A 16,310-nucleotide genomic window follows, 5' to 3' on the forward strand; every position below is an offset into this window, starting at 1 on the left:
CAGGCTGTTAAAGTGAGCGATGACCGCTAGGATACAGAAGGGACAACGCAGGGATACAAACCTGATCACAGATGGGATACATACTGCATATGCAACCCTACGCACCACGAGGAATATGTCAGAAACAAAAGTACTGACGTTGAATTGTCATGTAATCATGTTAGATTTTGGGGAGGAACAGTCGCCCCGTTGTGAAAACTGAAAGGTTATCCGTGTGGTGAATGGTTAATCAGAACATAACCCACAAAACGGACACTAACACCACAACTGCCCCATAAAGTTGTATATATTCTCTCAACCTGTATGATGGTATACCTTTGGTATAATCACAGTTTGTCGTTGTTATGATTAAAAAAAATCAGATACACTAGAAGGCTAGTGTGTCTTTGACATTTGATTTTATTTTTTTTATTGTGTGTATTTTTTATTTTGTTTGCATGTGTGTACGTGCTGTTTGAGGGACGAGTGTGTGAGTCTACACAAAACGAAGGGCGCTGAAATGAAAAACTGCCAATACGATATTCAGAAAGACATGCCTGTGCCCAGAGATCGAAATGAGATCTGACCTTTGACCTTATAATCCACACTGTAGTTTAAACAATGATCGCGCTTTACCGTTGTCCTGTAAAGAAAGCCGCTCCACGACAGATATGCCTGCAGGATCGCAGGAACGCCAAGATGGGCAGAAGTTGCAAATACACGATCGAAGGTGCGGACTGATCGCTTCTTGCCAGTCTTGTTCACCACCATTAAATACAAGAATAAGCGGCGATATGTTTCTCAGCTGCTGTATGTGGATCGGTTGTATCCCCCGATAATCCACGGGGCGGTCCGATGGCTCAACGGTTAGCGCCTGTCACCAATACACTGAGGATTTGTTGTATTGAGTTCAGATCTCGTCTCCGGCACGCTGTTCTTTTTCTTCATGTGGCATATCTGTTTACAGCACTGGCTGCTTTGCCTTAGCTGCTGGCTCGGCGTAAAACAATATATTATTCCTCCTTGTCGGCTTCACCGACAACCAAGTCAAGAAATGAATGAATGAGTGCTGTCCCTCCATACCAAGAAGAAAAAGAGAAGGGAGCAAAGTCTGAGGTCTCCAAAGCAGTAACTTTTTATGGAAATTCTTGAAGTTATTTTTCCCTATTTTTTGTTATTATTTTGTTGTTGTTGCTGTTGTTGTTACTGCTTTAACGGTTGATGATCCCACTGGCTCGCGCTGCTGTGCTTGGTCACACTGGAGTTCTCTCCCATGCAGAATGGCGCTGCAGGTCGCAATGGTTCTCATAACGCTGCTGTGAAGACGTGCCAATCGCTTTGTAAGTTGCATGTGTGTGTTCTGTAGGTTTAAGTAACGAATAAATCTAATTCTGTTTCAGATTTCACCTAGAAAATATCATTAAAACATGGAATTGTTCTGGCATGTTTTGATTTGTTTTCTGCGTGTGCTAGTTTCATTTATAAAGCTTGCTTCAAGCAGTGCGACGCTGTCGGACATTATTTGACAGAGTCATCTGTAGGAATGTTTGCTTCATGAAGATATATGATCTAATAATATCTAACTTTGAATTGAGATCTCTGTGTGTGTGCGCGCGCAAGGTAATGCACAGTATCAACACATATATATGCAGGCTAGACGTTAGAATGTCATGCACAGTTGAGCTTAATTCGTTATTTTTATGTGATTAAATCCATGCACATAGAACTAGACTAATATATTAAGGCTCATGAGTTAAGAGATCTACACAGAAAGAGCTTTTTCTTTATTTCAGTGCCCTTCAAAAGAGAGGAGAACAAAACACCCAGAGCAACATTAAAGTTCACATGTCATACCACAGTCTGTACAGCAAGCTGCCAACAAACATCAAAAACTTTATTGCAATTAGGCTCTCCAATGGGCAGGCAGCTCATTGAGGGACACCAGAGATACTAAATGCAGGCAGTGCACATTCCACTATGCAGTCTTGTGGAGAACTCACCAGTGGAACAGGCAGTACCGTAGAGTCTTCTGCTGATGTATATGCAAATGCTGCACATGCCGTAATGCTAGATGTCGCACATGACCGGTCTCCTGGCAGGTCAGTGGAGCACCACGCTGACAGTGATGTAAAGACTTTATCAAACCACTTCTCCATCTTAGATAGTTCATCAGCATCAGGTCCAGTGCTGTCCCTTGGGCGGTGCTTGGTACAGGGTTGCTGTAGTAACATGGTGCACTGTCCATTTTGTGATCGGCAGCAGTACAAGCCAACACAGCCAGCCCGTGTCAGAGATCACCTCTACCTTTCACATTTTCAGCATGCTGTGTACTTTGAAGGCAGGTGTCACTGTTTTATCTGATAAAACATTTTTTTTAAACTGCATATGGCTATATATGCTTTGCATTTTTCTTTTAACTTCCAAGACAGATCTTTGTATGGTTGTATGTTAAAAAAAAACAAAACAAAAAAAGTGAACATTTATACACACACATGAACATTGCTTACATAGCGAAAGTAGATACCTTTATTTTTTATTGTTTCCAGAAACGCAAAGTAGATACTTTTAATTTTCATTGTTTCCAGAAGGCAAAGTTCTAAAACAGCATGTTTGAGATGCTGGTGGATCACTTAATTTTTATCTGTCTACAGGGTGGATGATGGTTAAGTGCTTCCACAAATGTCGAGACCCTGACCCTAGAGGAGGTCACTATCATTGTCCTTCCTGTAGCACAACACTGTTGAAACGCAATGCTTTTACTCAGCATCTTATTTCACATGCCAGAAAACAGGTTGGATGATTCACAATCAAGTTAGAAAAAAAATAACTACAACATTAGATGCTGTGTTCACAATTTATAATCTTTCCTTACTTGCTGAATGACTGGTTGGGGTTCCTTTAGATGTGTGAGGTGGAAACTACACTTGTTATACCTCTATTGTAAACAGTAATTGATGTTAGAACACCAAATCTGAAATTGCAGGAATTAATTGTAGATGGTGTGTCAGACGGAATAAACACTGGGTAGACAGTACAGAACTAGAAAAGAAAATAACTAGTTAGAGACAGCTGATAATGCAATTAATAAGAATGACAGCCAGAGTAATGACTGATAAATGTGCTTGTTTCTGTGCACATGCATGCAGATGTGCAAGACTAGGCTGATGAACATAAAACATATATATGTGTCTTACATAGTAATGATTTGTGTAGCGTTTTTCTGATTATCTGTAAAAATGTACTGTGCTATGACATTTCACTCCAGCCTGTATTTTCCTGCTGGAATATTTCTTTATTCTGTTAAATTTGATTTTCCTCAGTAACATACAACTTAGCTATGACATCACTTAATAAAACATTTTTTCCTCTTCAGGGACTGGATCCCAAAACAGTTCATGCCCCTGATGCCAAGCAGCCAGCTGTAATTCATTTTGAAGGTAAACCACCTTTTTTTTTATTTATTTATTTTTTTTTTTATTTAAAATGGTGGTTTTTTTTAAATATTTCTACAGTAAGTTTACCAGAGTGGTTATTTATGTTGATTTATAATGATTTTCCTTTTGCATTGAGATAATGTCTTGCCATCTCTTTTGCTACTGCCTGTCACAATATGTTACTTTATACTGTACTTAAAAAAAAAAAACTTTTTTTCTGCTTCTTTCTTTATCAGATTTCAGATTTTACAACAGTGTGAGCAATGATTTTTTTTTCCGTTCCTACCAGACATTGAACACCTGTTTTGCTACAGAGTGTGCTTTCACCACTTCTTTGCTATTTTCATACAGGTCACAAAATTCTGCTATGCCGAGAGAAGTGTTCTGAAACTCTTTCAGCACATTACCACTGTCCACTTTGTCGACAAACGAGCATGCGTTTAGCAAGTTTAACCTCCCACTTATGGCGCTGCAAGAAACGAGCCATTGCAGTGAAGAAAGGGGATGAGTCTGAGGAGACAACTAGCATGGCAGAATTGTTTTCCTCAGAAATGGTGGCATCTGTGACACACCCTAGAGATCTTCCACAATTAAAGGTTTAAAAAGGGATGTCCACCAAAAAGTCCTTGGTGGACACAGTACTGGCTAAATACTGAAAACTTATGATGTAGTTCTAAATCCTTGTGTATATATTGTCCAAAAACTTACATATAAGTTACTCTTTTGTCATATGTATTCAGAAACAAAAACATGAAAGTGTTTAGAAAAATATTGCCATAGCAACAGTAAGGAGATACCTGGTTTCATTGCTATAAAGAATAAGCTGAAAATAATGTCGTTGCACGGGAATGAAAGAAATGCTTTCTCAGTTTGGCTTCAGCTGATCATTGTATAGGCTGCACTTTCTTATTATAGGAGAAACTTCCATAAAAGCAGTAAGAAGTATAATTTTTGTTCTTACCCTCTATTTTTGAACAGTGGCACCTGTCTATTGTCCGCAATCTCTCTGATTTGCCTCTAACCCGATGCTTGAAACCCGCCTGTTGCAAGGGCAGATACCACTGTCCTTTGTGCACGACTTCCAAGCTGAAACCGAACTACTTGTGTCACATGCGGCAACACTTTGTCTCCCATTGGCGCACAGGTGTCCCGTATGAAGGTGAGGAAATCATTTTCTCTAACTATTGATAAAAAGTTTCATAGGTTAAATTCTACTCACATGAACCCGCTTAAACGACTTGTAGTGATGAAGGAAAAGCAGATGGGGCTAAGTGGAAATCACATGACCTTCTCATTTGAACAGACTACACAGTCTTGGTATGTTACCTGTCCTGTGAAGTACCTCACAGAGCACCAAGACCTCGATTTCACTACCATTGTCCTCTCTGTGGCGACACGAGGCGAAGGAAAGAAGCATTTGCTCGACATTTGGTCAACTGTGACCCCTCTCAGCCTCAGCCAATGGATGCACAAGTCTTAGGAAGCAGGAGTGAAGATGAAGATGATGATGATGAGGAGGAAGAGCTGCCTAACCATGCTGGTCAGTTTTGTTAAGCAGCTTTGTGAACACTTAACATAGTGATTACTGTAAAGCTAGATTGTCCGTTTTAAGTTTTGGTTCATACAGAATTATAATATTATAAGCAGTGCTGCCATAATTTGATGTAGTGGTGTAGTAGCATACTCCCAAAACCAGTCAGGTGAGGCAGGGAGGGTGTGTCTAAGACAGGATAAGTTTGCTGTGGAAAGCACATGACAGGACACCTGAAAAGATCTTGAACACTTAAGCAGGATTTACTTTTTTTCCTGTAAAAATCATGAAAAAGGGAGGGGTAGTTTGAAAATAGTATCATTTTGGATGGAAGTGAGTAGTAATACAGATTGTGAATATTCTTATATGAAAGGTTGTAGAGTTGCAAAATGGTGGTCCACTTTTATACATATTTTTGTAACTTCATATGTAGTGTTCCTGATCTGTTCCTAGGCACAGCTGGGACTTTAATCCAACTTGCAAGCATGCAGCATGTTGATCAGGTGAAAGTCCAAGGTGCAGGTGCACAAGGTGTTGGTGCTGATCAGGCTAAATTGCAGGCAGCAGAATCGCTAGCAGATATGAACCGCATTTCTGTTCAGTCCATGGGACACAGTTGCATTTCACGTCCACTAAAACAGCTAAATGAACATGGAAACAGTAGTTGTGAGTCTGCGCGAACAGATGGACCTTCAGAGCTACATCAGTGTTCTGATCTCATGATACCCTCTGAGCAGAAAGGCTGCTGTGTGTTGTCAGAGGATGGATCAGGTGGTGCTCTTAAAGCAGCATCTCAGAACATTGCAAAGGAAATGCAGTCTGAACAAACACCATTTGGAGAAAGATTGGTTTCACTGCAGAACAGTACAATACAATTGTTCCTGGAGAAAATGATTCATCGGTCATGTCAGAATGTGAGCAGAGAGAGAGAGTCACCCTTTTTGCACACCACAAAAAAGCAGGTAGACTCCCACATTGAAACTAACATTATAAACCACGAAGAACAGAAAGACTTGCACCACTCGCCTGAAATTGATGCTGATGTTTCTCATGAAGCCAGTGGCAATGCCCAGTGTCTCAGGGAGGGACACACACCTGAGGTCATCATCCCTCTCTCACCTTGCATTGCTAGCAACAATGGTGAGCACAGAGCACAGGAAATGCTAACAGCAGAGCCAATGGAATCATCTAGTCAGAAACCTGGCACTGCTCTAAATCTACCCTCTGGTGATCAAAAGGAAGCTGAAAGCGAAAAGGAAGCATTGACAAACATGCAAGTGGATGATGATGATGACATACAGGTAGCGTAGTGATTCTGGCCTTAGTGTGATAAAGTGGTGCTAGTATTATGCTGACCATAATATAACACTGGTGACATATTGTTACAGGGACATTTGGGTGGCTTGCATAAGCATATACCCTATGTGTTCATAAAAGTGCCAATAAACTTCAGAAGGTGATTGGTGCTGTGCAGACTTTTTGTTGTTTTTTTTTAAGCAGCAGACTTCTCCATGACAATTCAAAATTAATGTGCACATTACAGTTTTTTTGCTTTAGTTGTGTTCTTCCATTCTTAAAATAACTTCACGTACAGTTTAGTTGTTTTTTTAATGACTTTGTTTTTCCTAGGTGTTCAAGCAGGTAACTACACAGGTGGCTCAAAGCACCGTGTCCCGGCTAGAGTGTCTTGGGGAATTGGAGGCTAGTTTGCAGGTTATCAAAAAACTCTGTGGAGTCACTTGGCAGCAAAGTGGCTGTACCATTACTATGAGCAGTTGCCTTGACAGTCTGTGTCATGCTGAGGAATACCTCAAGCAGGTGGGGATGCATCTCTGGCTTATTTTTATCTTAGTTTTTACTGCTTGTCTATTATTCCCAAATTTTGTCCTAACCCTTCTTTCTCTCTCAAGCTATATTTCTAATGTGTCTTTTGTGAGAGAGAAAAAGTGTGTGCATGCATGCACTCGCCAGTGCTTAATGTCATGGTTTGCCTGTTTGTAATTCCTTTTATGCTACCAATCTCTATGTATTGCACATTTTTGTGTGCAAACAATTAAACAGTCATTTTGATTTTCAATTTGACTATCCTGTAATCATTGTATTTTGTCTATGCTGTAAGTTGATTGCTGCCACCATTACTGGTTTGTTACAGATAGTAAAAGGAGGCCTTCAGGCATTTCTTCAAACCAACTCGATGTCACAGACTTCTACCAACATCCACCCCTTGCCTTTAGGTGGAAAGACATCTCCTCGAAAGCGTGGCAGACCTCGTGGGAGTAAAAACAAACATACATTGATGAGAACAGATGAGTACACTCCCTTCTACAAACAGCCTAAGATTCTTACAATCTCCTCTGAAAAACTGGAGAGTTCTTTAAGTAGAGATACCACAGCAACACTTAGTGGTATGTATGCTTCACGCACTCGTGGAAAACGCATCAATTTTGCTCAGCTGCATGCAGGAAGTCTTAGTCCTCCACCCTCTCCCTCACAAGATGAACAGTTTGCAGCTACACAAAGACAAGAGCAGGAAGGCAAGAAACGAAGAGGACGACCTCGCAAAATTTTGATACAAGCTGAGGGTAGCAATGAGATGTTACCTTCTGAAGGGAAGGGTGCAGATATTGATAACATGAAGCAGAGAAGAATAGTGTGTGGAGATCAGGGGCTGCAACTGTGTAGCTCAGAAGAGAATGCAAAATTTTCCAGTTCATGCATCCCAAGTGGTCACCTGAAGGGTGTTCAAAGTAATGGGTCAGATAACCATCAGCAAGAGACTATGAGTAAATTTGATGCAGAGACTACACTTTTTTGCACACCAAGCACAGCATCAGCAGAGGGATGTGCTTTGGAGGGTGGTAAATTTGCAAATGCATTAACATCACTGTTGGAAGTTGTTAAAGACAATAAGGCAGATGGCTGTGACTCGACTGAGCAGACCACGACAGAAAATGAACAAGAAACAAACCAGACTGAAAACCAAATAGATCATAATGGCTTGAGCATACAGACCCTGACAGAAGTTGAAAATGGAGGAAGATCAAACAGTCCCTGCTTTCAACTGCTCTCGGCCACACCGAACATCAAAAGAGAACAGTACAAAACACGAACAAAGGGCAATGACTTTGTCTTTATTCCATCCATCATTTTCACATATTCAAAAGATGATACCATCCATGATTCCTTGGGAGGACAAAATGAAATGGGAGACAATATTGTATCAGAGACTGAAGATATCACATTGGAGGGCAGTTTCCCAGCTGAGAAGACTCAAGGAAATAAAATTAGTGCAGGCTGTAACAACACTTTGAAAAAGATAGCTAGTAGTGAGATGTGCAATGCAGTAAATAAGGATAATTTAAGCTCAGAGCTAAAGGATATTGCCAGAAATCAGAATGCAAGTTGTCCGCGTTTAACAGAATCTTCAGAAAAGCCACAAAAAAGAGATGCAATGGAAACCTCTGGTAAAGTCAGTCCCCATCACTTGCCTTGCCCACTTTGCATCATCATTACTTCCACGTATTCCCAGATGTGTGATCATCTGGCCAAGCAGCACCCCACCTCTCCACCTCTCACCTGTGAAGTGTGCGAGTTGGTTTGCGTCACACCTTTTGCACTAGCTTTTCATGTTGAGCGTAAACATGGGCCACAACTGTGCCCTGTGTCTTCTTCATCTGCTCACACTTGTTTTTGTGGCAAAGTATGTGGTAGCATCACCTCTCTCAAGTGGCACCAGAGTTTTGTGCATAAGGTTGGTAAATGTTATGTATGTTTTGACTTTATTTCCAACCAAAAAATCTACTCCCTCTAATTTTTTCTTTGGTTTTATGCACAAAAGATGGTCTATGCAAATTTTTACACATTAAAAATAAAAATAAAACTGCTTTCAGCTACAAAATGTATTTTTTGTTGAGAAAAGAATACCAAGATAGTTGACTTGTTGCTTCCTAATGTTCATTATTTTGAGGCAAAAAAGTGCAAGAGAAAATTATCTTTGGATCTGTAGACTTCAGGCATTGCCTGGACATTTTTCTGTGGGGAGTAAAAACTTCTATGAAAAAAAGAAAGTTAATTGAAGCAACTTTCTTGTATAAGCCAGACTGGTTAAGAAGTTTTGAGTACCTATATAGCTTTATAATTTTCATTTTCAAAATTCTTGAGTCTTATTCCCTGTATAGTTTATTTACCCTATGATTTATTGTTGACATTATTTATAAACATATTTGCTGGAAGCTGGATCCCCACTTTTCCTAAAAATAGGAAATCAACCCTTGTTCACAAGTAGATGAAATATTTTCAAGTAATGATGGTTAAAGATCATAGTTGTTTATCAATGTATGCTTGTTCATATTTTAACACATATGTATATGTCTGCATCCATGTCCATACTCAGTACGATACACACAGTCAGTTTAGAGAAAATAAATCTAGTTTTTCTTTAATTTTAATTTTTTCCCTCCCCTCTTCTTACAATGAGTGACAAAGAGTTTAATTCTGTTTTTAAGTTCTGCTATTTAATTTTTAAAGATAACTGAAACAAAGCCTTCATCTCATCAGGTGGATAGTCATCGCCGTGGACCCATGAGACTGACTTGTGGGCTGTGCAGTTACAAAGCTTCCGATTCATGGGACATGCGACATCATCGTGAGCTGCATCGTGGGCGTCCTAACACCTGCCCTGTGTGCCATAAAAAACTCAGCAGTGAAGCTGCTATTAAGGTGAGAATACATGCCACATGTAGGAATCATCTCATATCTGTGTGACATATCAGTTTTTTTATACCATTGTTACTTGCTTGGTAACATGATGTCAAATAACAAATCTTTATTTATGAGGGTAACAGAATAGACAAAAGTTATACTTTTTTATATCTATCTCTCAGACTAAGTAGTATAAATAAAAAAATAACAATTAATTCCAAACAAGGCAATAAAACAGAGAAATTATATGTACAAACATGGTGGTTGATATCTGAATTGACAGTTTTGTTTGTGTGGGTTTTTTTTTTAATTGGCTGGAGCACTAGCAACATGTATGTTTGCTTTGTCCGTACAATAGATGATTAAGCTGGGTAGGATGCCTCTGTAGGTAATCAAAGGGTTTGGAAAAGGTGTTGTAGAAGTATCTCTTTGAACTTGTACAGACTGGATTCCATTCTTTGGAGAATCTGAGGGAAGGTTGTTCCAAAGAACACTGCCAGAATATTTCAGGCTCATCTTAAATAGCTTATTTCTCGGTATGAGAATATTGAGCTTGAGAGACCCTTATTATTTTGATGGAGAAGATAGTAGAAACATTTTGCCTGTTATTATTTTAAAGATGAGCATATTTTTGTTGAATTTTAGTCTGGTTAGTAGCGGTAGAACCCCTAAAGACAGGAAATCATGAGGCTGTACTTTTGGTTTGAGTAACACTGGACTAATAGCCTTTCTTTGAAAGCATCTTTATTTGACTATGATGCTCTACTATGTTTATTTTGTAAAAACATACTCATTATTTTTTGAGCAAGAACTGTTAAAATTATGACGTCCGTGAAGTGTGTTCATTTGGTACCTCAGTATGTTTTTCACACTTTTTCACCAGGTGCATATGGCTGCAATCCACTCTAACAGCAAATTTTCCTGCCACATCTGCTCCAAGAGTTTTGCTCACATCCGCTATCTGAAGTCTCATGTGCGTCGGCATGGTGGCGAAAAGAGACACGAGTGTGGGATATGTGGTTGGCGTTTTCATGAGACAAATACCCTTCGTGCTCACCTAGACACACACAAACCTCGTGAGCAGCGAACATATTCCTTTACCTGCCCCTACTGTCCTGCTGCTTACAACAATCGTGCTAATCTTCGTGATCACCTAAACAAGCATACTGGTGATAAGCCTCACATCTGCCGCCTTTGCAACAAAGGATTTGCTTTTCGTTCTATGCTAACTACTCATCATGCTTTTGTCCACAGCTCAGAACGTCCACACAGCTGCCAGCTTTGTCCCAAAAAGTTCAAGGTGAGGCAAAATATTTTATAAATGGTAAATCACTGATAGGTTCTTGGAAACTGTGACTTTTAAGTAAAGTGACATGTAACAAAATCATTTTAGGCTAATCAATATATATTTACAAATAGAAAATATTTAAGAGCCTATGGCATATATATATATATCTGGTCACAAAACCATAACCAAATAAAGACCTAAAAATTGGGAGGAAATCAAAATGCTCAGAGAAAGCCCACGAAACCATGGGGAGGAGGTGCACCCTCCTCACAGACAGGAACCCTGCAACCAGGACAAATGTTTTTTTTTCTTCATCAGTGTTCTAGCGAAACAGTGTAAAGTGAACATTTACCATATATTTTTTTTCTTTCTGATATGTTGTCTTCTAACATTTTTGCGGTTGTTAGGTCTGTTTTCGCCTAGTAGACTTGCTAACTGACCCAATCTCATTTTGGGCCCTGCTTTTCTCCAACATCTTTCATTTGATTAGAATTTTATGACAGTAATGGCAGTCTAGGACACTGGCTGTACTAAAGGCCTTTCTAGTAACAAATGTGGTTTAAAGAAGATTTAACAACGAGGTTAGTAATAAGCATAGCTTTTTTATCCCCTAAGCTATTACTTCAAACCATCCTGGGATTACTTTTACACTTTCTGTCCTGTTCATGCAACCTTAGATGCTATACCTGTGGAATGTACAATCTGTAAGCAGCATTGTATTATGCTATTCCATTTTAAATTTGTGTCTGCTTCAGACTAAGATGCAGCTGCAACAACACATGGTGATCCACACAGGTACCAGTAACCACACCTGTCAGAAATGTGGCCGCGCAATGCCAACGGCATCTCGACTTCGTGTCCATGCTCGTAGATGCAAAGGCAATAGTGTGTCCAAACAGATAGTTTTCCAGGCACAGTCCACAGCGGTTAACATTGTCACACCAAGTCAAACGGTCAACATCTTTCAGAAAGCAACTTTGGGACAAGGGTCAAGGTTGAGTGTGATACCAGGACACGATGTACATCTAGTGCAAGCTGGTATTGGACAAGCCCAGACCTTAACTTTGGTCCCCATTCATCAGTTATTGCCAGGTACAGCAGGTGCTGGTCAGAAGAGGGTGGTGCTGGTGTCAAGCAAGGGCCAAGCAGCAGGACCTGTTGTACAGACAGATGGCAGAGAGACTATGTCTAAAAGTGATCATATAAACAACACATACATAAGTGTGAGTGATCCCACAGTGCAGACGATGGGATCTAAACTTGTAGATTCTGTCAACAGCACAGAGAACAGCATTAATTCTTTACAGCAGCTGCCAGGTCCTGGGCAGAGTCATCAAGGATCTAGCTTTGTCACAATCAACAGAGCAGGACTGCAGTCACACCAGGCCATCAGCAGTAGGTGTGATTCAAGTTTAAATGAAGGATCTGCTCAAGAAGACTTTAACGCACAAGTTAGTGGCACCTCAGTGCTGACTAGGCTGCAGGCAAGTGCCAAAGGTGATGATACTGTGATGCCACTGGTCTTGTCAGAATCTCCACACGTTATCAGTGCCAACCACACAGACGTGGTAGGGGTACCTACAGAAGCTCAAAGTAATATTGCAGCAGAAGACAGAAGAGCATCTCATCTCACGTTAAGTAACTCGGAGACCATCAGTGTTGATAACTCTGTGAGCAGCGCAGCTGATGTGCATCAGGTAGAAATGCAAGCCCTAGTGCTTCCCTCAGATTTGCTCAATCAAGAAGTCTTCATCATTGAGGGTGATGGTAGCCAGCACCTTATTAGCTTGGCCAACATTCAGTTTGTCAGTGCAGAGGAGGGTGAGCATCAACAGAGAACTGGGTTCATTAGCCACTTGGACCACACAGTTAGCATTGCAGACAACAGCATGCCTGGTGTGCTTCCCACCCCATGTGCGGCTAGCTCCCTCAGCAGTCTACAAGATGACAGTGGCCACAATACCCTCACTGCAGAACAGCTGTTGACAGAAGATGAAAATGAAGCAGGCAAAATGACCCTCTTCATGTGCAGCATGTGTGATCAGACATTTGCAGACCAGGCATCTGCAGAGCAGCACGTCATGGTCCAACATGAAGTGGAAGTGGACAATACATGACAAGTAGGGGTTCAATTACCCTCACTCAACTTAACCTTTCAAATAACACTAACTCCACCGTGTGTATAGGTGGATTGCTGTCTGCCAAGACCAACGCTTAGCCTTTTGTGAAGTTCTCTGCTGTTAGTCTCGGCGAGCCTAAGCAAAAAATGTGACTAAACTGGAAGCTTTGTTGTCTCATGCCTCGTTCTAGTGGTTAACTGGAAAAAAATCGTCTGCTAGCAGTCCAGTAATACAATTTCATTCTAACTCTACACCAAAACCTAAGCTTAATCCAAACCCTAACCTCTGCCAGCCAAAGTTTCTAGTTCCATAAATTACATGAAAACACACACATACACACACAAAGTGCCATATTTTATTAATTGATATCAGCAATTTTACAAACTACATGCTTTTATTACCTAAGAATGTACATCAAACCATTCTGCATCAGCAGCACCAAGTACTCTTTGCATATCAACGAATGACCATCCAAACACATCTCTATAAATGTTAATTTCCCCTTACAAACTCTATTCACATATTTCTCACTCATTATATTGTCAAAACCATCTCAGATTTTTTTCCTTTGTGCTCAGTCTTGTAAAAATCTTTTTTCATTAATCCATGTCCCTTTGAAGTTAAAGGTATTGTCTATCTTTATGATTTGCTGACATGCATACTTGCATATCCATCATGCTAATTACAAGCTTACTGTTCCATGTAGACATAGGCACACACACACACACGTGCAAACACACACACACATCCTTCCACATATACACATCCATCTATACATTGGCCTGTCCAGTTTTTTCTGCCTGTTCAACAGCAGCCTTTAAATTTTCATCAAACAGTTCACATCTGCAACAGATGTCAATGACACGCATACAATTAAATGGTGTAGATTATTTGGAATGAACTTTGAAAACTATTTCTTGCTATTACTGCATGAAGAGTGCCTCCATGAAAAGTGAGTTTAAATTACAGCTGGTGACTTTCATGCTTAATTACAGCAATGCTTCTCACCTGATTGGCATGTCCAGAGAGTAAAAAGGATTTTTCAGGGCAAAGTCTGCATATACTTCATACAGCTTCTTTAACAGCCCATCCACTGCTGCTTGCTTGGGGTCTGTTAGTATCACAAACTTGATGCCTGTGCATATGAACCCATCTTTTGTCAGTATAGAATATACAGGAGTGAATAACTAACATTTTGTTTTCATAATTGTTTCACTCATCTTTGTGCATAAACAGTACTATCATGTGCTGAAAAATAAACATGTTTACAAATCCAGCATGGTAACTTCTAGAGGCAACTGCATATAAGTAACTAGACTAATACCTGAAAATACTAAATCTGTAAATAAATTGCAGATTATATATTATGAAACAGCCAGAGATAAAATAAGCAGGTAGGAGGTTAATCAAAATATTTGCTTTTGTTAAATATTGTTGCAATTCTTCTGTATTTACCTGTCATTGTTTGGTGACAATGTAGCTTAAATGTGTCTGTCTCGAGTATCTCAATGCCTGATGACTGAGGCTCAGGTGACAACTGACATCCTATAGCAAACAAACTGACACACACACACGCACGCAGAGCATCCAGATATTTACAACTGCCTGCTCTGTCCTGATACCATGTGTTCTTGTCAGTGTCTGGATATGTGAAAATTAACAGACATATCTTTTGTCATGTCTTCAGTTTGCTCATTCTGTGACCTGAGCTGAATCTTGCATATCAGATGTAAAAATCAATTAATACTTGTTTGAGCTTTTTTTTTTATTTTGTGCTTCGAAAACCCAACAACAGTCAATATATATATAAGGTGTACATAAAATGTTATTTCCAGAAAAACAAAGACAGCAGTATTGTGAAGCATGAAATTATTCGGGTTTATTTTCTTCGTGATAACTTAATGCTCAAAATGTATTGCAACATAGCAACTATCGAAATCTGAATAGCAACAAAATGTAAACACTTACGAATGAAACATGCTGGCCAACATTATCTTTTCATTGGTGGTAAGTTTTGGTCGCCCAAACTTGATGCTGATTGGATAGTTTTCCTCCATTGCAACTGTCTCTAAAATGTCACGACCATCCTTCAGGTAACGGCCTTCTGATGAAATGCCATTTATAGCTAGCACTGTGTGACCAACTGTAGGGAAAATAAATTAGGGGATATGTGTCAGACTACTAATGTTTAATTGAACTCTTTATAAACATTTTTTGTATTTGCTTTTTTTTCCATACAAGACCTAGAAATAAGTCTTGTATTAAGTCTCAACAGCAAAACTTCACTTTAAAAAAACATTGTCTTCATATGATGGTCACTTAAAAAGATGTTTCCTCATCATCTTTGTGTTAGAATCTTTTAAAGTGCAACCTATATCTCCTCCAGTTATAGTATCTCTATAAATTCCCCTCAGTCTTTTTTACTTAAAACTTTTTTTTTTCAGTCTGTTCTTTTCAAAACAGGAATTTATAAATAAAACTAATAAAGCTCGTTATGGTTATATTTGTGGCAAGGCTGTGTTTTGTAGGTGTATGTTGCTCTAATAAAAGTTAATTTTTGATGTTAACTTCCTCATTTCTGTGGTGTTACTGGTGGCTCCAAATAGAAAATTACAGAAGAAATTGTGATGTACCTCTGCTATTCAGAACACATATTGACATCATCGCTTAAAATGACACCAATAATGAGAGAGAAAGGGAAAACCGTGTCCCTGTCGCCGAACACAAGTTGTCAGCAAGTCAAGGAAGGGACATCAAGAGTACAAGTGTTTCACACTGACGCTGCATGCGAATATGATTAGCTCAAATAAAGCGATAGACCCAAAATTCACGATAACACCGTGATTAGGATGGTGTTGTAACATTCTACTGTACAGCTTTTAAGTGTTTGCATCATGATGATGGTAGTCGAGGTGGTTCTAGACAGTGGTCTCACAATCATTAGCACATAGTTACCTTTTATCCCATCTCTTTCACCGAAAGCCACGACAATTTTGTCGTCAAAGACCTTTAATTGAAGTTCAAGAGGATAGCTGAAAGTTTTTTCCACCTCCGGGCGAGCCGCATTGTGGTCATGTTGATAAATAAGTCCACCAGCCTTGTTGATAACATAAATACTGAAGATCGCCATTTTGGAGTGTTCCACCCTTCAAGTTTTAATTTATGAAAGTATGTTAATATAAGTATACTACTTCTCTAATTAAGAATTTGAAAGGATAACGTTTCTCAAAAATAAAAATATCCAGTTGTATTTATCA

The 16,310-nt window shown here is 39.5% G+C and overlaps 2 protein-coding genes across 2 annotated transcripts; one reads left to right on the plus strand and one right to left on the minus strand.

Moving 5' to 3' along the window:
* The first annotated feature begins 6 nt into the window (after positions 1 to 6).
* On the plus strand, positions 7 to 13,245 carry LOC112556595. Its single transcript, XM_025225745.1, has 13 exons — positions 7 to 1,319; positions 1,773 to 2,317; positions 2,631 to 2,770; positions 3,353 to 3,416; positions 3,765 to 4,009; positions 4,392 to 4,572; positions 4,717 to 4,953; positions 5,398 to 6,245; positions 6,574 to 6,762; positions 7,097 to 8,695; positions 9,502 to 9,663; positions 10,529 to 10,945; positions 11,689 to 13,245. Exons 2-13 carry the CDS (start codon positions 1,957 to 1,959, stop codon positions 13,048 to 13,050), a joined length of 5,805 nt encoding a protein of 1,934 aa, XP_025081530.1. The 5' UTR covers positions 7 to 1,319; positions 1,773 to 1,956; the 3' UTR covers positions 13,051 to 13,245.
* A 149-nt stretch (positions 13,246 to 13,394) lies between these two features.
* On the minus strand, positions 13,395 to 16,205 carry LOC112556599 (trafficking protein particle complex subunit 4-like). The gene is made up of 5 exons (XM_025225749.1): positions 16,009 to 16,205; positions 15,022 to 15,196; positions 14,509 to 14,612; positions 14,062 to 14,188; positions 13,395 to 13,896 (listed from the first exon to the last, which is right to left on the minus strand). Exons 1-5 carry the CDS (start codon positions 16,181 to 16,183, stop codon positions 13,824 to 13,826), a joined length of 654 nt encoding a protein of 217 aa, XP_025081534.1. The 5' UTR covers positions 16,184 to 16,205; the 3' UTR covers positions 13,395 to 13,823.
* Positions 16,206 to 16,310: the final 105 nt, after the last annotated feature.

The sequence above is a fragment of the Pomacea canaliculata genome, linkage group LG2 (genome assembly GCF_003073045.1).
Source record: "Pomacea canaliculata isolate SZHN2017 linkage group LG2, ASM307304v1, whole genome shotgun sequence".
NCBI lineage: Eukaryota > Metazoa > Mollusca > Gastropoda > Architaenioglossa > Ampullariidae > Pomacea > Pomacea canaliculata.